Raw genomic sequence first — 23,900 nt, 5'->3', positions numbered from 1 at the left:
GATGGGGAAGAAAAACCAGTTCTCCTAAAATAACAATTCCTACAGGAAACACCAGTTTCCTATAATATCTGTTTTAAACTCTGGGGCAACAGCCTTTGGCACTTGTTTTGTGTTGATTTTCTGCATAGAAGCCAAATGTAGAATTGCAGTTGACTTTCCAAGCAAGGGTGGACAGAGACATGACAGCAGGAACCATGCTTTTTGTAAGATAGCATGGCATAGTGCTTAGTGTTGGACTGTTGACAGAGATTCATGTCTCACTGAACTGTGAAACTTGCTCAGAAACTTTGGCCCAGCCTGAACTACCTCACAGGGCTGCTGTGAAGTTAAGTAGGATGGAGATCTATGTATGTCACCTTTGTTGAAAGGTGTATAAAGGTAACTGATTAGAATACCTTTATGGCGTGCTTCATCTAGAGGAGAAAGCACAGCAGAATTAGTAACGCTGCATGGCAAAGTTTCATTTTAGCTTTGGTGCTTTTTAGAAATTGCTTCCTAAATTTGTGCAGAAAGCTTTTTATTTTTAATTGAAGGACTATTGTGTAAATATTCTGCATATGTTTTTAATGTTTGTAAAATTTTAGTGCAAATTAGACTAGAAAAAGCATGCTGCTAAAACAGTGCTTAGCATCTGCTGAACCACAGCAAAGCCATATAGACTCAGCCACCGAAATCCCTGCAAATCTCAAGACCATCACAACCAAACACACACTGCTCCTCAATAAGTAGCATTAAGGCTGTCTGGATGTCTTGGACTTTAGCTCTCATGTTTCCTTATCGTGGGTCAGGTTTGCTAGGATGGATGGGAACCACAGTCCATAACAAAGTACTTGGAAGGCTGAGCTGAGGGGCTCTATAGTGGCAGACTGCTACAGCTGTGCTCCTAGCAGAACGGGCAAGTTTTCCAAGGCCTCAAACACGTTGGTAAAATCATTGCATTTCCCCAAGTGAATAAAAGTTTTGACCATGTATCTTCCAAACTCATTTCCAAAAAAACCAACATGCAGAATTCAAGTAAATATCAAAACACTTCTGTCCCCTCCTCCTAATTATGTTGTGACTTGAAACATTTCATTAAACTATTTACTTTCTAAATAGCAGCTGCAAGTTACTGGCTTGTTTTTTCCTCCACGTTAAGGGAAGATTAATACCAAAGCTGTTCAAAATTATTTTTAAGGCAACGGTTGGGAATCTTTGGCTCTCAGACTATTGGACTACCACACCCATACCTTTCATCATTGGTCATAATGGTTTGGACTTTGGAGAATTAGGAATTTCAAAGGTGGTGGTGGTGGTGGGTCCAGAAGTTCCCCTCCTCGAAACTGTATTTTGGACCAAACCTCAGACAATGGGCAAAGCAAAAGCTATTGCAATAGCTGGGCTCTCTGTTTCTTGGACAGATTGCTCAGGCTGAATCTGCATTGCAGAAAGAATGCTTGGTGTCTCTCCAGTTAGAAGTAATGGAGCTAGGAGCAACCTTTGAGAACCGCAGCTAAGCATAGCCTTTACTTGAGGCTGTTACATGAAGGATTTCCTCAGAAGAGATTATGTCACTACATTTGAGCTCAGTAACTGTTACAAACTCAAAACCCATTCAAACACAAGTGGATTTCAAAACTTTTTGGTAGTATCAACTATAGAAAGTTGTTTTGCAGCAGTGAGGACAACTTTCTGACTTCATATGAGAAAAGAAAACTGAAACATAGGTTCTACTTCCTTCCCTCCCAAAGATGAAGAACACTCAACTTGCAGTCGCAGGCCATATTGTGGAGCAGAGGTTAATGAACTGGATCCAGAAAATGGCACGTATAACAGGGCCTGTGAAAGCAGACTTCCCGACCATTGTTTTCTATGGCAGCCTTTCCAGCTCCCCTAAAATGTCCAACAGACAATTGGAGACCCTGGGAAAAAGAGAACCTGAGAGTAGGCAGAGGCATCTTCCTTGAGATGAAGCTCCTGTCACAGAAAGCAAAAAATCTGAATCCAACCTGTCAAATTTATGTTTATTCACATTCCTTGGTTGGGACTCTCCCTATTCAAATCCCATCTTATACCTTTAGTGCAAAGGTAGCAATGGAAGGGATGCTCTTCCCTCCCCTATCCTGTAGGAGAAAAACCGTTGCTTTTCGCACAAGTTTGCTCTTTGTTTCTACACGAGAGCCTCGCACACCAAACTGCAGGAGAAACCAGCCTGCGTCAACTACAGCAAACCAACCAACCAAGCGAGACTCTGATGGTTGTGTTTGTTTTAATGTCAGTGGAACACAAAAAATAAAAATGACATATGAGGAAGACAAAAAGAAAGGGGGCAGGGAAAGACACAGGGGCATGTGTAGGAACAAGGGGAAGCCACCATCTTCCTTGGGCTTCCACATTCTTGACACATTCGCTGCAGAGAAACCTGTGACGTGCCAGGGATTTGGATAATTGCTTTGGAAAAGGTCCAGCCAAGATGAAAGTGGCGGCGTTAGGAGCAGCGATGAACAGAGAGCAGGATATCTGTGTAAACTGCTATGCAGGACAGTCCAGTTCATAGTCTTAATCCATAGACTTTTAAGAAGAGGGCATACAAAGGAGCCAGCCAGATCTATCCAGGAGGCCAGCCCCACATGCCTGCCTAACCCATCTTCACTTTCATGAGGAAGCAGAGGCCTGGCCTACAGATGTGGTAGAAGGGATGTAGGCAAATGGGGTGTACCATTTCTGACTATATGCCAAAATATTTAAACAAAACAAAAAGAAGAATGCACCCCTCCCCTCATAAGTAGAAAGCTAGCAGAGAGGAGGGGTGGGCTAGAAACTCATTGTGTGGATAGTCCTACTTGCAAAGATTTTGTTGTTGTTAAATACAGGGGAGTATTCAAAAATCACACATGCACATAGTGACATCAATATGTGGTACAACTGATTGGAGCATCTCAGGATTTTACTGCTTCTTTCCTTGAGTAAGACCAGGCCTGCCATCTTCTGCCTACTGCCATGTCTATGTGCAGAGGTAAGAGAGAGAATTCAGATCCTCCCAGGAGCAAGTGAGAGGCATCTTCACTGTCAAGGCTGCTCCTTTAGAAAGAATCCCATGAATTTAAGTTAATGAAAGGATTATTGCTATCCTCTTCTACAATGATGATAACAAAGAGGCCCCAGTGAACACTATGCCCTGTTCCTTCCCCCAATCACTTTCCCCTCTCCAGGTGTGAATGTGAGCACCTCTCTCCTTAAAACAGATATGTGGCCCTAACAGGGATTAGACTGGTGAAGTTCCTGCATCCAGCAGGACGACTCAGCAGCTGGTAACTAGAGAAGCGGACAAAGAGGGGTGGCTTCTCTCTGGCCCAAGAGAAAGTGAATATAAACTGGAGGTCTTCACTTTGCATAAGAGTCAAGCTTGGTTACAGCCAAATTGTCCTATTAAGTTTAGCTTCAGCCAGGAGTAGCAGGCATGGCAGAACAAAGCAGCGCAGTCAGGTGCAAGAGCTGCACAAGGGGTGAGCAGTCCGGCACTGAGCTACACGCCAAATGGGGTCCACACAAGGTGCAGAAAGCAGCATAAGGGTGACAGATGAGAGGGCAACCCCTACTTCCATCAGGATCTGGTCCTAACCCCATTTTCTGGGTCTCAGCTACATCCTGGAAACAGCAGCTTTCTAGACGTTGCTGGACTGCAGCTCCCATCTGCCCTAGCCAGCACAACAAATAGTGAAGGATGATGGGAGCTGCAATATAGCAACACCCAGAGGGCCACAATCACCCATCTGCCAGAAGAGATAACATGGGGAACTGAGAGGAGGTTGGTTTGGGACACTCCTCTTGCTACTTGCAACAGTAGAGGGCATGAAGCAAGCTGTTTGAATCTACACAATGAACAAGATGCTAGGGGAACATGGGAGGCAACAGAAGTCATCCACTGGAAGGAAAATGGAAAACAGAACCCTTAGAAGATCACTTTGGTCCCTGGCTGAGGTATCAGCCCACACAGGACACTGACATGGGGGGATGTTTAAGAACACATTTGCTATTCAACAGCAAACCCCACTGCTAGAAATGAGGATGAAAACCTGACTCCTGGCAAAAGGAGCAGCCTTGCAGCAAAAAAGACAGGTGGGAGTACCTGGGAAACTGGCTCACAAAGGTGCCAGCCACCAGGGCTAAGAAGAAGAGCCATGCCTGGCAGCTTCTTTGAGCAGATGGGAAAGTGCTCTAAGACATCCTGTGCTCACACACACAAAGCATGGGGGCAAAGCCACCTGATATGGATCAGAAATGAGCACAAAGAGGGGCTCTGGTTGAGATGTATATGCTATCCAAACAGCACCAGGAACAGTGCTGGAGGAACCACTGGCCACGCAGTGAGGCTGTGTCTGAGAGCTGTAAGCTTCAGAAGACTGGCTGAGTGCTGACCTCCTTCAGACTCAGGCTCTACCTGCCTAGTCACAAAACAAGATGGACCTACTGGACTGAACACAAGGGCAGCAGAAAGGATCGTAAAAGAAACAAACAGGTTGTTTAAAAAAATACACACAAACCACACACAACATTGCATTAATTCCTAGTAAGGTGATTGGGGAGGGCCTCCACCACACCAGTACCCCAACTAACAGCAGAACTCCAGCAGAACCTGCAAGGTGTGCATATGGTGATCAGTGCCGGAGGCTGACTGGCCAGGGAATAAGCTGTCCCAGGATGGGTTTGGAGGTTGGACATTGACCAGGTTGCCCCCCCACCACCACCCCCTCTGCCAAATACAAACCCCTTGGTCTGGCAGGCTGATGAGATTTCAGAACAGGATTAATTTACAGGTCTCAGTGGAATGGATGTCCGGGTGGGCTGGGAGATGGTTCCTTGCCTCCCCAGCCTCACTGGCTGCCTCCAAGATGGTTCCACACTGGGATACAGGCTGGCACAGGTGCTGGGTCACAGGAGGGAGGCATGGTACTGGAGGGGGGGGTTAATGGTTGGTGGGTAGAATGGCAAGCCCATTAGGGAGTTCAGCTACTGCAGAGGTACTCCCTGCCAATACTGTAACAGCACAGAAGACATTCTCCTAAATATCTTTGGCTACCACCCAGCTCATTTCCACAGCAACCATTTTAGGGGGAAGGTGGAGAAGGGGAGAGAATGGCAGAGGAGACAGCAGAAAAACTCTGAAATAAGATGACCAGAAATACTAATTTGCATGGAGGCAGCCATGTTTGGGATCTCAGCTGTACCTTAAAATTGCTCTGTACCACTGTTCCATGTAGAGAAGGGAGCATGCCCCCAACACTTTGCACAAGAGGGGCACAGTGCAAGAGGAAGAGGGAAGGCCAGAGATAGGAAACCAGCTGAGTGGAGGTGGATTGCCTGGTGGTGGATTGCTATGGCTTCCAACTGCAGCCATCAGGTCAAGGGTGAAAGGTCATAGGTGGAAACCTCCATCTCCTCTCCCTGTAACAGTCTTGAGGAGTTCTATTTAAATCCTGGGTAGCAGTTTCTCGATGAATTCTTTCACAGCCATCATTTCCTGCATGGATTGAAAAGAAGAGTGCTTGTTACACCCAGCAGCTATGGCAAAGGAAGGCCTGCCCTAAAAGCATTCCCCCCATTTCCTCTCCCTGGGGATCAGAAAAGAACCAAAGCCTTCATCAGCAAAAGCCCCTCATTGTGAACCTACTCGGCTTCAAGCTCCCCAGTGTCACTATGAGGGCCATGCACTTAACTAAAAGAAAGAAAAATCCAAAAAGTAAAATGGGAATTCTATGCCCTACAAACAGGAGGAAAAGAGGGGAGTTTCCTCAACTGCACTACATGAGCTTCTGGCATACAATTAAATGATTTTAAAATTTTAACCTATGGTTCAGCCACAAACCTGAGGGCAGGAGCTGTGCATCACTCCTGGATAGGTTCTGAACTGGATCCTACTGGGATTCACAACACACTTCAGCTTCTCAGCAGTCAGGGCTCCGAAGCGTACTGGGATCATGGGGTCCATCTCCCCGTGGCACTGCAGAATGGGGATGTCTTTGTTCATGCTGTTACTTGCAGCCTGCAAGGAGTGGAGGGAAAAGTAGCAGTAGGGCAAAAGCACCAAGATGTGACTAACCCAGGGGAAATGGAAGTGTGCTGCACTGCATTTTGTGACTTGTGACATCTTGCAAGGTCTATCCAATAGCCATTCTATCAGTCAATTTCTCACTTAGCAGGCACACATCTCTCTGCCCCCACTGATGGCAATTTAGAAAGCAATGAAGCCACAGTACCTGAGGGAAGGTCTTGTGCAGAGGAAGCCAGCAGCTGAGGGCCACAATGCCAGCCAGTTGGTGTTGGCAAGTGAGCGCTGTGTAGAGGGAGAGTGCACCACCCTAGAGCACAACCACGAGACAACAATAGGTCAGGGGTTGCTCCCAATGGATCTTCCATCCAAACAGGCCCATAAATAAGTCTATCCACATCTGCCCCAGATGCCCTTCTCTCACTACCACTCCTTTCTGGTTCTTACAAGATACCACCTGCACTAAGCACACACACCCTCACCAGAGCATTCCCTCGAAACTGGAACAATGACACCTTTCCCATCCCAATTCACTGCTTGATAATAGATATGCCCAAGATAAAACTAAACATTGCAAAAATAAACAGGCAGCATTCTGACACTTGAGTATATTATATGCAGGCTTTGAAAGTTTGCTTATTATGTATGAAATACTCTACCAACCAGAAGGAAGCAAGGATGTTAAGTTGACTGAATGTCCACTCCAGAAGTCTGCTCCTACAAACTGTCTGCTGGATCCCAAATTCTTGGGTCCAAATCCTATTTCCCTCAGAGATAAGGGCTAGAAACTTGTGGTCCACACACAAGTGTACAAAGCCAAGGACACGTCAACAAGAAAACTATTGTCCAACTGCTCTCCCCTCACCTGTGAAAAGCCTCCCAAGATGATACGGTTAGCTGGAATTCCATTCTTTATCTCATGCTCGATGACTGCTTTAACTGCAAGATGGGGGGGGGGGGGGGGGGGGGGGTGGGGGGGGGGGGGGGGGAGAGTTTGACAGAGTGAGAGGCAGTATTTCAAAGTGGCACAGTATCACAGGCTTTACATACTTGGCACTAAATGCAGTGTAGCCATACATAATGAATTATGAAAACAAAGTCATTTTACTCTGCTTTTAAATGCCATGTTTTCAGAAGAGCATGTTTTTTCTTTTTTGCAAGGCCTGGAGGGCACAGATCAAGGAGAGAGGATTGGCACATATAAGGAGGTGGTGGGTAATACATAATGGCAAGGAGCACAGGAGAATCACTGAACCTTCCTCAAGCATCTGTTAGACTTGGCTTGGTCCCATGAAGGTTGATGCTGCCACAGCACACTTGATTTTGTTGAAACAGATTAACACAGATGCTGTGCTGAAGCTGTAGGTTGCCAATAACCTCTCAAGTGAGCTAGAGCTCAGCCTTTCTAGTCCACAACTATTATATCACACCAACTCATGGGAGACTTGCAAGATGAGTGGGCTGCATCTTCTCTCTGACACTCACAGGAGCTAGTCTTAGATGTTGAAATGCAACATGAAGGCAGACAGTGTGGTGGTGCCAGGTGTTTGCAAATCAAGAGCCAACTTTGGGACATGGCCTTTCCTCTTCTGAAATGAGTCCTTTCCTTTTTTTTAAATTGCCATCACTGGTTTCCATTTTTGTGTTGTGTTATGTGAGAACAACTGTATATGTAAGTAAACTACAGTTTACACAGGAAGGGCACAGAAGGTGATGGTGGGGAATGTATATTCCTGCAGACAGCTCGTGATGTGCCAAACATAGGAAGCCAGCCTTCATTTCAACCAGAATGAAATGTCCCAGAATTATGTTTACATGCATTCAGAATGCTAACACCCCCCTTGACCAGCTCCCTGGCTTTACTTTCTTCAAGAGACCAGAGGTGAACTCAACGAAAAAGGAATCCCTGTGATTCTGCCAACTTTTCACATGATAGTAGTTATGACTTGAAGAAATATAGGCCAACCCCCAAGCTGTTCCTGGGCAAATATTCCTTACTGTTGTCAGCAGCTTTTTTAATTCCAGTTTCATCCTCGGGTGCATCTGGACTCAGGCCCATCAAATCAAACCTGGGAGGGAAAGAAAAGGGGGAAGTCAACCGCAACACTTTAGTGTTCTAGCTTTTCATTTTTTAAAAAAAAATCCTACATGAGGGTTTTCTAATGCAACTTGGCTGCATTATGTTAGACTGAGATATCAAAGAATCATAGCACTGATTAGAGCTCAAGCAACACCATTGGGAAAGCTAGACAGGACTTCTTCCTCATGCTCTCTGGTATCTCCCACTTTGGGTTCCATTGGAGAGAAAGCTTCTTCCAGTGTGAAGCACTGCCATTGGTGATGACTCCTTAAGCAGTTTTCCAACCACCTATGGCTCTATCTGACAGCGTTCCTATCTATTCTGCATTTAATTAGTTTTCTAATCCAAACATTATCATAGAATCACAGAGCTGGAAGAGGCCCCAAGGGCCATCCAGTCCAACCCCCTGCTATGCAGGAAATCACAATCAAAGCATCCCCGACAGATGGCCAGCCTCTGTTTAAAGACCTCTAAGGGGGAGACTCCACTACACTCAGAGAGTGTGTTCCACTGTCGAACAGCCCTTACTGTCAGGAAGTTCCTCCTAATGTCGAGGTGAAATCTCTTTTCCTGTAGCTTGCATCCATTGTTCCTGGGGGACCTTATCAAATGCTTTGCTGAAATCCAGATAAATGACATCTGTACTACTTACAGAAGTACAGACTATGGGGCACAGGATCACCTACCTCTCTATATTTAGGAGGTCCAGCTTCTGTCCTCAGCAATGTTAAATGCATACACCAAAACTTCCAGGAGGACCCATGGCATGTGCCCTGTCTAATTTGCCCCAGACAACCCATTCCTGTCAAAGGATTCACCTTCCATGGGCAGCCCTTGTGAATGTCTCATTAGCTCTCCTGAAATTCTCCACACACCCAAGCAGCTGTTTTTTTCTCTTCCCCTGGCACCCCATCATTTTTTTCATCTGTATCTTTCCTCTTAACTGCCAGAGTTCCAAGCCCAACTCCATAGCAGGGAGGCATGTGGAACAGGAGACAGGCCAAGGCAGCTGGTTGCAGGGAACAAAGCTTACCTGGTGGTGATTCAAGAAAGATTTTTTTTTATACTAACCAGGATGGCATGACCATCTTCATGTTGAGGGTGACAGGGATCCTAGGCCTACAAAAGAAGAGGGGAAACAGGCTGTAAAATCCACGTCTATTCTAAAACCATACACAGTCCCTCTTGGATAAGGCAGTGTTTGGTGTGGTTGCCTAGCAGCTCATCTGGGGACCTGGACAATTGGGGACTAAGGCGATCCCGGTGTTTTTTCTGGCAAATTGTTAAGGAACCAACAGCCGTTTGCTCTGGCTGAGAGGTTCAGGGGCCTGCTCTCATTCAGATGGGTCCAAAGCTTGGGGAGTGCCTGCCTGCCTACAATCAGACACAGAAGAGTCAAGCCCAAGTCAAGCAGGATGGTTGCTCTGCTTTTGCAGAGAACCTTCCCCAGAAGATGTTGCATGAACAGATGGGTCTGCTGTCTAAGGTAAGGAGAGGGAGAGTTCAAGCCAGCAAAGTTGTGGTGTAGCCAGTGCATATCATAACTGTGTCAGAAACAATTCTCAGTATTCACTTACAAGATGTGCGTAAAATAAAGGTTTCAGTCTAGTGCTAGGCAAAGGAGTACTTACGCATGAGGGCAGATGTATTTTACATAAGGAAGCCGGATGGAGGACAGGGCCTCAGCCCAGCTGTGCCTGAAATTAAAAAGAAAGAAAGAAAAAAGATCAGACTTAGCATTGCATAGCATGGCAATGAAACAAGAGGGTAAGGCAAGCATTTCTCACTGCCTATCTGTCCCACATCCTGTAGAAAGCCACTATATTGAAAAGGTATGTCAGGATGTGCCCATAGCTGCCAAGCGTGGTAAAGGTATGTGCAGGACATTGCGTTAAAAGCTTTTCCTGGATCACTTCCTGCTCTGTGTAGTCCAGGAGAAGCTCTATCAGCTAATTTTCCCGAACACAGGAATTGCAGAATACTGAAAAGTAATCTGTTTTAAAGGATGTGTTGTGCTCTGTTGTCCAAGCTTTCACAGGACAAAGTCATCTCTCTGTTCTGAAAAAGCAGACTGCCCAGCCATTTGTTTAAACTTGCTCCCTCTTGTTAGTTTAGATGAACTAACTATGTTTGATTTGCTACCCTTGCTAAGGAAGGCAGCTAACTGTTATGAAGGATACAAACTACCCCATTTTATTCTGGAGGTCACAATGAAACACAACACAAACTTCACACACACAAAACCCCACGTCGAATTCCAACATCTTCAAGTAATGCTAGGAACACCCTCCCCTCAACAATGTGAAACTCTGAAGAATCACAGCTTAGAGCAGGAGAGGGCAACAATGGCTCTCCATATGCTTTCTGCACTGCAGCTCACATTGCTGGCTGTACTAAGGAACTGCAGTTCAACCACTTCTAGACAATATTGTCCTAGATGGACCAAAGATCTGGCTTTGTGCAAGGCATCTTCCCAGATTCATTCCTATCTGACACTATATTTTGGATGGACAACCTGTTTGCAGCTTTTCATTCCAATCCTACTCCTGCAGCCATCTTCCTCTTTACACCAGTCTTCTTTCTATTATTTCCTTTTAGAAATAATGCCTCTCTCTGGTCCAGACTGTTGGAACAAAGAGGGGCTTTGCTCAGCCCTCCCTTCTCCCCTGCCCTCTGTCACCAACACAGCTTTGCCAGCATCTCCCTATACTCACCCTGTGTCTCCAAGCCCATGTAAAAAAATGACCTGTGAACCAGAAAAGAAAAGACATTAGTCAGTACAAGGACTAGGAAAGTCCTGGAAATGGCAACGAAAAAGCATCTAGTGAGGCAATTAGCTGCAAGAATAAATAATGCAATTTATGCAGAAGGGGTAAAAGCAGGAAGAGCCCAACCTAAGATGGGAAGGAAAGGCTGAGAACAGAGAATATGAATGTCACAAAAAAGTCTTTGTCCCTAGGCTGTAATAAGACAGCAGCCACCTCCTTTGAGGGGGAAAAATCACTGGAAAAGGACTGGCTAAGTCATTATGAAAACATCTTGGAAAGGTGGAGGGCCAGCATAGGACCTGAGCCAAGCTACTTTATCTGCATGTTCCCAAAGGAGCATGGAATCCCCTGACTTGGGATTCTCTAGATGAGACAGCCCTCCCTAGACTAGACAGAAACTGGTTATCCCCATATGAGAATTAATATGACAGGCTGCATTCTCCTCTGCTCTGTCTAGTTCGAACTATTATTTTCCCCTTTTAACGTAAAAGGCTGTGACACAGTTTCAAAGGAGCACAGTTTCCTGTTTTGATTTCAAAAGAGCTGAAGCTTACAGATCTTCTGGTGGCAGCAATCTCTTGAAAGAGACAGGTAATGCCTGGTGGAATCTCTGGTGCCAAAGAGGAGTCCCAAGATGATTTCCAGAGGTTGGGCAGTTTGGTGGCCTGCAGAGCTTCTTGCTCCCCTCCCTAGCTAGTAAATCATAAGACACTAAAAGTTGTGATATGAAAATAACGAACTCAGAAGACGCCAGTGGCAAAATCTCCTCTGAAGAAATCCTGCTAGGAAATCTCTGTGACAGGTTCACCTTAAGGCCACTTCAAGTCAGAAGTGACTTGAAGGCACACAGCCGCCACCACTGGCAGCCATGGCCATGAAATCCACCTTTTAGAAGCTGCATACAGAAACAGAGGCAGACATTTCCCTTCTGCCTTCAACTGATATTAGTTCTTCTTGACCACCAAACTCAGAAACAAAGAAAAAACAACCACCACCTAGAAGTGTTGGCTGTGTTTTGCCTTCCCCTGTCTATTGCCAATCATGCGTTTCAGCCTTTCTGAAGAAAAATCAGATCTGCTTGTTAGACACTTCATGAAAGCCATTCACATGTGGGTTAAAAGGTCTCCACCAGCCACCTCACAAGTCTCAGTGGCAAATGCTCGTATTGCCAAATCCAGCAGTCTTTAGGCAGTGATAGGCCTTCATTTTAGGCAGACTAGCATCACACCATCAGTTACCTCAGAGGTTACCCATTCTGATTTGATTCATCCTCAAGCCTAAATTCCCCTTAGCAGGTGCCATCCAGATACATTAGCTGGATGGGGGTTATATTAAGAGTAGCTCAATGCATCTGGAAGGAACCACTGCTAATGGAAGGGAAGGGTGTTTCTGTGACTCTGACTGGCAGAAATTCCTCAGGGGACCAATTTACATGAAAGGTTAATCCAGAGCAAATGACCATAGCTGGTTTGCAGGACACTCCTTTAACCAAAGTAGCCCAAGCAAAAGCATTGCTCATCTGCAGATTCCCAAGATCTAATTTGCCTAGAACTGCTCCCATGTACTCTTGCATTCATTTCTAATGAAAAAGCAAGTTTTAAGCCCTTATGGCTGTGGCAGTGACTTGTAGACCTTGCACAGTTTCTTTCACCCCCGTCCCAAACTGCACACTTTAAGGCAAATTTCTCTTAAAGAGAATGTAGGGCCCTCCAAATGTTGTGGGACATCCATCAGCCCTCCAACAAGAAATACCAGTCACGGCTGATGGGACTTGAGAGACATGTCAAAAATTCCCCAGGACTTTTACAATTTTTGACAGGTTCATCCAACCTGAACATCTCACAACCTTTGCCCATCCCATAGCTCAGAAATATATAGTGTCTGAAAGGCTTAATATTCTCATCCTCTCCTGTATTTCCATCTGTCTTTAAAAAAAGAAAAGAACCGAACCAAAACACAACTGGAAATTAAACAGATTTGCACATTTGCATAGCATCTCAGAACAAGACCATGAGTTTTCCAGTTTTGGAATATGGCAATTTCTGAACACTGAATATGAAACGTGACTGGTAAAATTAAGAAAAGCAAGTATCTGCTCAACAGCCACACAAGGACACAATGTGCTACAGAATGCAGCATGTACTACATCTATATCTTGGGCTTCTTGGTTTTTAAAAAGGCAAGTTACTAAACCTTAGGAATATGTAGAAAAAGATTAAAGTGATGACAGTAACTTGGAAGAACTAATAGCAGTTGGGAGGTTGCAGCTTTAATGCCCAAGAGTGCTGGCAGACAGTCCATTTAACCCCATACCATTCTCCCACTCTCACATTTGATATGTTTGGGAGGCCAAACTCTTAGAGTAGAATCATGTGGCCTATGCTTATCTAGGCAAGCAGGTGTGACTCATGTCATGTGTTCTCTGTGCAGAGTTTGGATCCTGTGAGGTGAAGTAGGGAGGACACAGTTAACGTATAGGCAAGGCACAAACCGCAGGGTACATCTGATGGTGTGAAAACAGCCAGGGCCAGCGAGGAGACTGAAGATTAACAGGGCTCTGGTCCCCCACAACGTGTCAAGTGTTATTTCCGCAGAGCTGGCAAGCCACAACGGTCTGCCACAGCAGCCCCGCCTCTGCATTAGGAGGGGAAAGCAAGCCATGGTCATTTATTACCTTGTTAGTGCAGGAGCATCAGCAGTGAGGCCAATATAATTTTACACAGTTGGACGAATTACCTGCCAGAGGCAGCGGGGCTCTTTTTGCGCAGGTCCTACACAAACAACATTGTGGGGTTTACTAGCAAGGAACAATACTGTTTTGCTCCCTTCTTGCCACCTTCTCTTCACAAAAAGTTAACCTCGACAAGAAATTCTCTGCCACTGCCACCATCCCCTTTTTTTCTCAAGCTGCCTTTGACTTACAGGGAAGAGCAGCCCCTTTGCATTTAGTGGCAGGCCAGAGGAGCTGGGTGGGTGGGGAGAGAAATACAGTTAATTCCCTTAATCTTCCTGGATCCCGACAGATGGTAAGCCTAGGAAATGATGCCCTTACCGCTGCAGTCTCCCGCTCTGCCCCTGAAACGGTCACGGCATCAGCGAGGAGGGGGACAGACATGTTGTTACCGCACATACACCAATAAAGGCTTCAACAATTCACGCCTGTAGGAGGGAGAAAGAGACGGACATGTAAATATATTAATTTATATAGCATACTTAAGACCAAAAACATGTGCAAAATAGTCTACCCTGCTGTGTTGCACGGGAGGAAAAGTCACCAAGCAAACAAATGAAGGAAAAGACATGCAAGAGTGTCCCATCAAGTCTATGTGAGATTTAGAAGTCCTGCTCCAAAACCCTCTTTGGGTTTTGTTTGACCAGGAGGTTATTCCAGTGTTTAAAATGGCTGCTAACATGTTCACAGCATGAAATGTAATCCTGAACGTTTAGGATTAAGAACAGCAGTTCTCTATAAGCTGGGTGGAAACATTTCAAATTGCATTCAGATGGAGCTTAAGGATGAGATTCCATCTGGGAAAACTGATTTACCTGGTCCCAGCAGTTGCTAGAGGCAAAGGTGGACTGTCCTATCTCCAGGACCACAAAGTAAAGTAGTGATTTCATATTTCTTTCAACAAGTCATCAAAAGTTTCTGGTGAATCTGAAACCCTAGAAAGAGGGTATGGATGCCTAGACCAGGTGCAAAATAACCCCTAAGTACAGTTCCCCATCTCCCCAAATATGACTGAGAATCTTCCACATGTTTTCTATCTAGTGAGAGAAAAAGCATGAGCAGAGAATATTTATTTAAATCATTCCTACTATTCCCCTCCTATGTTCAGGTCAGGTACCAATGATATTCTTTGTATGATTTTGGAAACCCCTTTCTTACTACTAATTGTCTCCCAGCCATTAAAAATGTTAAATATTCCATAACATCATCTGTCTGACTATGATAAGCCAGACTCAAGTCTTTCTTAAAAACAAAAGCTACGGTGCTCAACTCGGGGCTGATTCACATTATTTTTGACATAGTTCTGATACCAACATGCATGGCTTTCTCTTCATACTGTTTGGGATATATATTTTTTGTAGATTTGTTTCAGACATGTTAAAGTATTCCTTGGAACGAGAGGAGAGGACCTGAAGTTGGAGAAAGATTAGTCAAGGCATGGGCCAGAAATGCATAACGATTTTCCCTGTGCTAAACTGAACAAAATCAGCTGAATGCAGATGAATACTCTTGCTCTGATCAGTTGTGATAAGAAAAGCCTCAGAAGAGCCCAAGGACAAAAAAGGCAGCTTTGTGATGTTGCCAGGAAATAGATGGCCCAGCGAAAGGAGAAAAGAGCAGACAGGGTCACTGGGACAGAAACATGGAGTGCAAGGATAGATGGCATATGGCTCTTCAAAGCATTTTAGAACAGCACAGGAGTTTAAAGAATTTGCCAAATCCCTTGTTTTAGCCATTTTAAGATCGCACGATTCCAAAGCTCATGGTTTTTGTAGTTGGGGTGAAGGCAGCAAAAAAATACTAAGGAATGCAAACAATAAGGTGAGAACAAAGGCGGCAAGATTGCTTGTTTTCCCTCTTCCAACCCTAAAAGATTTTCCAAGGGTATTTCTTCCAGTAATGCTTCCTCTGTCATTCCCCACAACACGCAAATTGCATTTCTTATGTTAAACATAAAGTGCAAATTAGCCAGCACTCACAAAATAGATTTAAACCTCTAGACCCACATTGTGCCAAAGAAAACTTGGCTGAGCAGGGACTGGACTACAGAAGTGACTTGTTTCTTCTGCCTTCCCATTCTTTTCAGCCAAACAACGGCGGGGAGAAAATCCCACCCTCTGCCTGCTTTTTCCCATCCCTGAAGCATGTAGGCCCCTTGCCCGAAAACACCAAGTTGGCAAGAGAGATTTATGCTCAGGTGACAAAAAATTCCAGAGGACTGGCTCTGTTGGCTCTTATAGGAGAAAAAACAAAAAGAAAGGAGCCTTGTGGCCTAACACATTTAGTGTGACTTCTTGAAAAAGGCTAGCAAGCTAAGTAGTCAACGGCTGTTTTGTTGTTGTTGTTGTGTGCCTCCAAGTTATTTTAGACTCATGGCAAACCCAAAGGCTCAGTGCAAGGGGAGCTTCAACATTCCCAGCAGTAAACTATCACCTCTGTGAGCTTCTTTTCGTCCAAAAGCTGCAGTCTCAAAACAGAGTTTTTAAACCTTTAGCTGTGAAAAGGACTCCCTGATACACACCCACTTTGTACATATAAACCTCATTCCAGCTTCGCAAACACACATTTAGTAATGAAGAGCAGCCGAATAAGAAAACGCTGGACTTTTCCGATATCCACCTGCAGAAATCGCAGAATGTTTAACCAACTAACAGAAACAGAAGCATTCCAAATATTTAAATAGGTGATGAAAGGCAACAAGAACTTTGCCAGTTATATGCAAAGGGATATTGTAGCATCTTCTAGACTGACTGAAAGAAGTCTGTAGCACAAGCTTTCATAGAGTGGGTATACTTCCTTAGGTGCATGGAGACACTGCTACTCATAAATTGCTAGCAGTAGTGTACCTGCCCCACACAGATGGCTGTCAGTGGCACAGAGATCCTGACAATCCAACTCTTCTCCCCACCAGTTTTCATAAACGTATGTTCATAAATTCTTACTTAACCATTTCACCAGTCACCAGTGTAATCCTTAATGCTGATGAGATACAACTGAACCAGCCCCAAAATTAGGCTAAACTGATTTCGTTTACATTCTTCAGCTCTTCGGGTGGGAACTTTTGCTCAAGATAGTTTTTGAGGTGGAAGAAACATGAAAGATGAAGTCCATCTCAAGCAAGCAATGCAATATATAGCCTGCATCACATTTATCATTTGCTGTGGCTATAGACTAGACTACCTGAGTACTGAATTATTCAAGGCAACTTATACAGTCGGCCCTCCACATTTGCAGTTTTGACTTTTGCAGATTAGATTATTAGTGGTTTTGATTAAGATATTCTCTCTAGGAATCTCTAGATCTGCCAGATGTTGATCATAGAGTTGTGCTGGGAAACCTAGACGTTCCTAGAGAAAACACTTGTCTGGGCATTTGTAGGTCCTCCAGTGTGATTCTATGATCAACCTCTGGCAGATGTTGACCATAGAAGTGCACTGGAGGACCTGCAGATCCCTAGAGAGGTGTTCTCTTAGGTAGAAAGAATAGTGCTTTTTTTTAATTGGCGGTTTTTCCATATGAGTAGGGAAATGTGTAATTAACTATCTGTAAGTCGCCCCAAGAGCGTTTGGGGCTGAAGCGCAGGGTATAAATACTGTAAATAAAGAAAGAATAAATCCACTGGGGTCCTTCACCCCAATGAATGTGGAAGGACCACTCCAATTCAAAACATGAAAAGAAGAGAAATGGGGATGGTTTGCCTGCAGCCCTCCCATCATCACTGACACTTGGCCATCTGTGACTTCACCACTGGAACCCAACAATTTTTGGGGAGCCAGATATTCTCTACTCCAACATGCAAAGAATATAGCAATAAAACAGAATTCTCTGAAGTCACTTTTGGGACTGGTGTCATGAGCTCCCCGGCCTGGGCCTCTCTCCCACACACCTACACACAGACAATTTAGGGGAACAACGTGGCTTTTAGCAACATCCCAAACAGTCTTCCCCTTCCCTTGATCCACAGTGTATTACTGGAAGTCACTGGGCAGCCCTGGAAACCACAACTCTGAATAACATCCTGACCATGAAGTCACCACAGCACTCTGGAAACCTCTCTACAGAAAGCCATTCTTTCCAAATGTAAGAACGCCATCTCTACAGTTGATGCAAACATTGTACTTCCCCTGTTATACCTCGTGAATTCCTAACTAAGATTTTACACCTCCGTGAGGAAATGCCTTGTGCAATGTGCCCTAAAAGCATTGTCAGGAAACACCAAATGAAGGGTGCAGAGGACTTGCTGATGCTTATAAGTAAGCTAAAGATGTGTTCATTGCAAGCATGGTACTCACATCCCAATACATGCCTCTCTGGGCCCAAGAATGAAAGGGTTACAAGGAACTCTTGTCTACTTCTGTATCCTCAGTAAAGGCCAAGGCTGCTTTTATATAATTGCTGGTAGAAATGCAGGGACACAAGGATTTATTACTCCATAATGCCAAAGGTTCCCAAGGAAAAAACTCAGCAGTCATGAAATGCAGACAGGTCCTCCTGCAGATCTGTTAACTGGTTAAAAACAGGAAATAGGCAGCAGAAATTAATTATTCCTTTTCACAATGACGGGAAGTAAACTAACTCCCTCCTCAGCTCTGGATTAGGTGCACTGTTATTTAATCGGGAGTCATGGCAGAGGCAACTACAGGAAATGCTGCATTAGTTGGAAAGGTAAACTCCTAAGGAAAGAATTTGTCAATAAAGTATCACTTTGTTATAATGCCCTTACCAAATACCTGTGATGCAGGCACAACTCGAATTATGAAAGAGGAAGAACTGGATATGGCACTCATCATTAATCATATGGGATTTACTGCCACATTGTGTGGTGCTGCCAAGCAGTTTATGATGGCTTTTTAAAAATGGACTTGGATTATCAACTGCTACCCAGGATAGCTAACTTGAGCTTCCATGCCCAGAGGTTGCACCAGTTGTTACAGATGGCTCTCATCACGTTCCTGTTTATGATCTTCCAAACCCGGGTGGAAATTGTGAGTCCCTACAGATGTTGTTGAATGCAAAACCCTAGCAGCCCTAGACGAAACACCTTCTACTGAGTCAGACCCACTGATGCACTTAGCTCAGTACTGTTAACTCTGAATGGGAGTTCAGGCAGAGGAATCGTTCATCCAAATCATAACCAGGTCTGACTCTGCTTAGCTTCTAAAATGAGTCAGGATTGGCTATATTCAGGTCAATGTAAGAGACCAGTGTCATCTAATAGTGGTGAACTGCTGCCTATCCCTATCAGCCAGTTGGTCTGGAGAGTTTCTAGAAGAAAAAAGACAAGCAAACAGTTGTAGCTAATGGGGACAAAGATGGTGCTGGTCTTTGGCACACTGCAAAAAAAACCCAAAGCTAAACCAAAGCAAGCCAGTCCTACACCTCAGCTGGCCTGGGAAGGAATGGAGTAGTAGACCATACCATAAAGTAAAGTTACTTAGTACAGACCCTGCTGGGCAATGCTCTATTCTCACATCTTGCATTCCTTCATGAGAACAACAGCATCAAACAGATTGGAAGAAAACAACCATTTTATGTCCATAGTTGAGTTAATAATGGTGGAGAAAGCAAGATGTTCAAATGCTGAACTCTGTTCTCTGCCCATTCTCTATTAAACAAAAGGAAGTCATACAATATTAATAATAATGCTTGTATAGTAATGACAGTGGTAGGCAAAGCCAGCCCCAACCAGCTCCCCAAACACAAGTCCAAAAGAAACAGTAGCATAGACTCTTCATTAGGACCAATAAAAAACACCACAAAACAGGGAGTATGCAAGCTTCCAAGTTCTTTCAACTTGAAAGCCCAGTTGTTGCTTAACATTTTAGCTGATCCTAATAAAAGTTGTGCACTACCGATCTGGCTTCGTTTCTAACAAGCTAGCTACAATTTTTGTCAGCTGGCCCATAAAAATGGTCTTTCCAGAAAAGTGGTTCTCAAACTTGGGTCTTGCAGAGGTTTGGGACTTCAGCTCCCAGCATTCCCAACCACTGTGAACGTTGCGACTTCTATGGGTTGAAAACCAAAACATGAATCACTACCAGGTAATCTGTTTCTTGATAGGGTTAAGCATATACACTTAACCTTGCTGCAGACAGAAGCTGGGACATTTAACAGGGAGATGCAGGTGATTTTACATTCCCAAATATTCTGTGCTACTACAGTACTTAACTTGTAATTACGGCAATCCGTCTTACCTACAATTCAGATTTTCATCTTAAACTTGTAGACTGGGTTGCTTCCAAGTAAACAGGGTCAAAATCAGGTTGTAAATTGACTAAGGATTGTGAAAGCATTTGTCAATTTACAGCCATCATGCTTATTATTGCCGCGCAACAAAGCATCTCATTCCCTCTGAAATGTGAATCCCAGTCCCTAAGAGCCATTCTCTGTCCCTTATTAATGCAGAGAGCAACTTGTATGTGCTATAGCAAAAGTTCCACTGTACTCTTCAGTGCGTATAATATCGCCAAAGCTATTTGGTTTCAAACCCAATGCGCAGAATTAGAGACAGCCACCACACTTTACTCAATTTAGAGGCAGCATATACGTCCTTTTAATAATAAATATCCAGTCCGCATTTGAAGGAGATAAAAGTATATTAAACTGCACCCAGTTTATCATGCCTGGTAGCCATGTTATGAGAATAAAAATAGCACAAGGTGAGTGATTTGTAAGCGCACTCAAGTTACCAACTGTTTGTAAGAGGGCTCAAAGTAAACCCAAAACAATGAAAACGCCGATAAAATAGCCATTAGTCCAAAATGCACCATAATGAATGCAATCTGTATTCAAGCTAACATAATTAACCTTCTTTAAAAGGGTTAAAATGTACTACAGTAGTACATTTGCTAGGGTTAGGGGCACAGGACCCCCAAATGCTGGCTGTAGTTGCCAAAGGAGTAGAGTAACTGTTTGTTGCAGCAAACCAGCAAGAGCCCTGCGAGACCTTAAAGACCAACCCACTCATTTATAATATGAGCTTCCAAAGGATTGTAACCCACTTTAACAGACGATTAAGGCATCATATGTCTAATATATACAACTGCAGTGTAGAGTTTGAATCCCTACTCAGCCATGGAAACCTAATGAGTGACCCTGGGCAAGAAGCCACACTCTCTCGGCCTCAAAGGAAAGCAAAGGCAAGCCCCCTCTGGACACATCTGGCCACAAAACCCTGTGATAGGTTTGTCCTAAGTCAGAAAGATCTTGAACGCACACAACAACAACTGATAAGATACCTATACATATATATTCATTCATTCATTCACACACAAACAACTTGGATGAAGGTGGACTCAAGTATCCCCTCGAAAAGCTCTGGCTATACAAATCCCTTTAAGGTCCAAGGCGAAAGCCACAGACACCAAAGGCTGAGCCCTGAGTAAACAGATACATATGTACAGTATGTGTGTCTGAGGGGGAAAGGAAAGTGGGAGGGAGATGTAAACAGCAAATGTAAATAGTAAGACATACACACCAGGGGAAAGTGTGGCTGTGAATGCAAGTACATTCCTGAGAGAGACATGGCTGAAGAGGGGCTGGGTCTGCCTCGCCAGGAGCTTAAAGGGTGCCATAGGATACAACATATACGTGTGTGTGTCATGTGTGCAGATATATGTCTCTGTCTCTCTGTGTGTATAAGAATGGGCGTGTCTCTGTCTGTATATGTCTGTGTGTCTGTATACATATATGAATGTATTCATATATCTGTGTGTCTGTGTCTATATAAATATATGTATGTCAGTGTGTGTGTGTGTCTGTATATGTGTATGTATATATACACACATGTCTCTGTGTGTTTACATATAGATATGCATGTAAGTGTGTCTGTGTTTATAGATAGATATGTCTCTCTGTGTGTGCATATATGTGTGTATATATATTTGTGTTTGTATGTATATATGTATACATATACAGGTCTATGTGTGTGTACATATACAGATACATTTATATGTATGTATGTTGTTTATATGTGTGTGTGTGCATATATATATATATGAGTGTTTTATATATGTGTGTGTGTGTGTGTGTGTGTGTGTTTCTCTCTGTGTGTGTGTATATATGTATTGTACAGTATATACATACAAATATATGTATGTGTGTGTCTCATATGGTTTGGGTGTTGGACTATGACCCTGGAGACCTGGGTTCCAATCCCGGCGGGGCCATAGTAAGCCCACTAGGCGCCCTTGGGAGAGTCACACTCTCTCAGCCTCAAAGACAGCCTCGCTCTGAAGATCCCTGCCAAGGAAACCCCATTAACGGCTTGAAGGCACATAACAATAGCAGCAGCAGCAGCACACACAGAGCCCCCCTCCGCCGTTCATAACCGCCTTCCCGGCCATAACCTCCCCCCAGAAGGGACCCAACGCCGCCACTCCTCACCTCCTTCCTCCCTTCGATCCGTTCCCAACCGGCTTCTCTTCTGACTGAGAGCGACTCAGCCAGGCTCCAGTCCTCTCTCTCGTCCGCGCCGCCGGAACTTCCGCCGCCCGCGCGCGCGAGGTGGGCGGGGCGCGGCGGACAACAAGGCTGCGGCTTCCCAGCAGCTGGAGGAGGACCTCGCCGGAAATGACGTCACAGTACGGCACAGTAGAGGCCATTCAAAGGAAACAGCTACGCAAGATGGCGGCGCCCAGAGTTGTACGGCAACAAAGGCCAACTGCTCTGGGCGCCGCCATCTTGAGCGGCTTGAACTGTGTTTGAGGTTTAGTTTGCAATTGCAAAGGGGTCTTTAATAATAAATAATAAAGTAATATTACATATAATTCTATATTATATATTAAATATTGTATATAGTTTATTATATATATAAATTTATATATATATATTTATTATTATTATAAAATAATAAAATAAATTGATATTATTAAATAATAAACAAAATTATTATTATTATTATTATTATTATGTTGGGGTTTAGTTTGCAATTTCTAAGGGATCAATAATAATAAGAAATTAGTATTATATACAATTATATATTATATTATATATTAAATATTGTATATAATTATAATATATATATAATTAAAATTATTATTATAAAATAATAAAATAAATTGATATTATTATCATTAAATAATAAATAAAATTATTATTATTATGTTAGGGTTTAGTTTGCAATTTCTAAGGGATCAATAATAATAAATAAGAAATTAGTATTATATACAATTATATATTATATTATATATTAAATATTGTATATAATTATAATTAATAGAATAGAATAAAATTACTATTATTATTAAAACATAATAAAATTATTGTTTCTACCCTGCCTCTCCAATAAGGTTTATATCCAATGTTATTATAATTTGTTGTCTGTTATATTTTATTGTTTGAATGTTTAAGATGTATTACGTTTAATTATTTTCGTAGAATGTATGCCGCAGGCAGGTTTATTTTAACTATTTTAACTGATTGTATGTGTAGAGCGCTGTGTAAATTTACAGCACTTTATAAATAAAGCTTAATAATAATAATAACAACAATAATAATTTCTAAACTCTCGTATATATCCAACCTTTTCTGGATCAGTCCAGACTCTTTTGTAACCCACCATCCCAAAAGACACTGTATAGATAGAGAATCTTTCCTGTAACAACATACTATACTACATTGGAGCATTCAGAAGAGAGTTAAAAGTGTTTGTGGTTGCCCCAATATTACTGTGAAATTGGCAATTACTTGATAAAACAGGTCTTTATGAAACAGTAGAATGGATTTATAGGTAGTATACAAGGTCACACTTTCGAAGAAGTACAATCGATGTAATTATAATGGATGAATGGCAAGTGGGAAGTCAAATTTGTAGCCCTTTTTAAGGTCTCACCCTTTGGGACCAGAGAAACCAGTCATCCTCCTTTTCCAGGATGCGCCCTACATTTCAGCCTTCTGTCAAGGAGGAAGTCCAAAAACGTCCTCCGTTTTGAGCATGGCTGTTGCTGTGTGCCTTCAAGCCATTTCTGACTCATGATGACCAAAGGCAAAATTATCATGGGGTTTTGTTGGCAAGGTTTGTTCAGAGGTTTGCCACTGCCTTCTGCTGAGGCTGAGAGAGTGTGACTTGTCCCAGGTCACCCCAGTTGGTTTCCATAGTCAAGTGGGTTAAAAAAGTAATTAAAACGCAGCATAGTTGAAACCATTAAAAAAGTAGAATACATTAAAACAGCACACCACGTTATGTAAGTCACACTACTATGTCAAGTCTATTGGCAATGCCAAGTTATAAGTAGAGTTCTTCTTATGACACAATGGGGAAATTTAGCATTCCACACCTATTTGACAAAGTAT

General features: G+C 43.4%; 1 protein-coding gene across 1 annotated transcript; it reads right to left on the bottom strand.

Annotated features, from left to right (window-relative positions):
- Window positions 1-1,984: 1,984 nt before the first annotated feature.
- On the bottom strand, window positions 1,985-22,139 carry LYPLA2 (lysophospholipase 2). Its single transcript, XM_042439977.1, has 10 exons — window positions 21,993-22,139; window positions 13,929-14,035; window positions 10,823-10,854; window positions 9,740-9,805; window positions 9,180-9,227; window positions 8,027-8,097; window positions 6,894-6,967; window positions 6,237-6,338; window positions 5,846-6,022; window positions 1,985-5,500 (listed from the first exon to the last, which is right to left on the bottom strand). The coding sequence occupies exons 2-10, from the start codon at window positions 14,004-14,006 to the stop codon at window positions 5,450-5,452; spliced, it is 699 nt and encodes a 232-aa protein (XP_042295911.1). The 5' UTR covers window positions 14,007-14,035; window positions 21,993-22,139; the 3' UTR covers window positions 1,985-5,449.
- Window positions 22,140-23,900: the final 1,761 nt, after the last annotated feature.

This window comes from Sceloporus undulatus, chromosome 9 (assembly GCF_019175285.1).
Source record: "Sceloporus undulatus isolate JIND9_A2432 ecotype Alabama chromosome 9, SceUnd_v1.1, whole genome shotgun sequence".
Lineage (NCBI taxonomy): Eukaryota > Metazoa > Chordata > Lepidosauria > Squamata > Phrynosomatidae > Sceloporus > Sceloporus undulatus.
The sequence above is the reverse complement of the archived record's forward strand: the minus strand, read 5'-3'. Positions and strand labels throughout refer to the sequence as shown.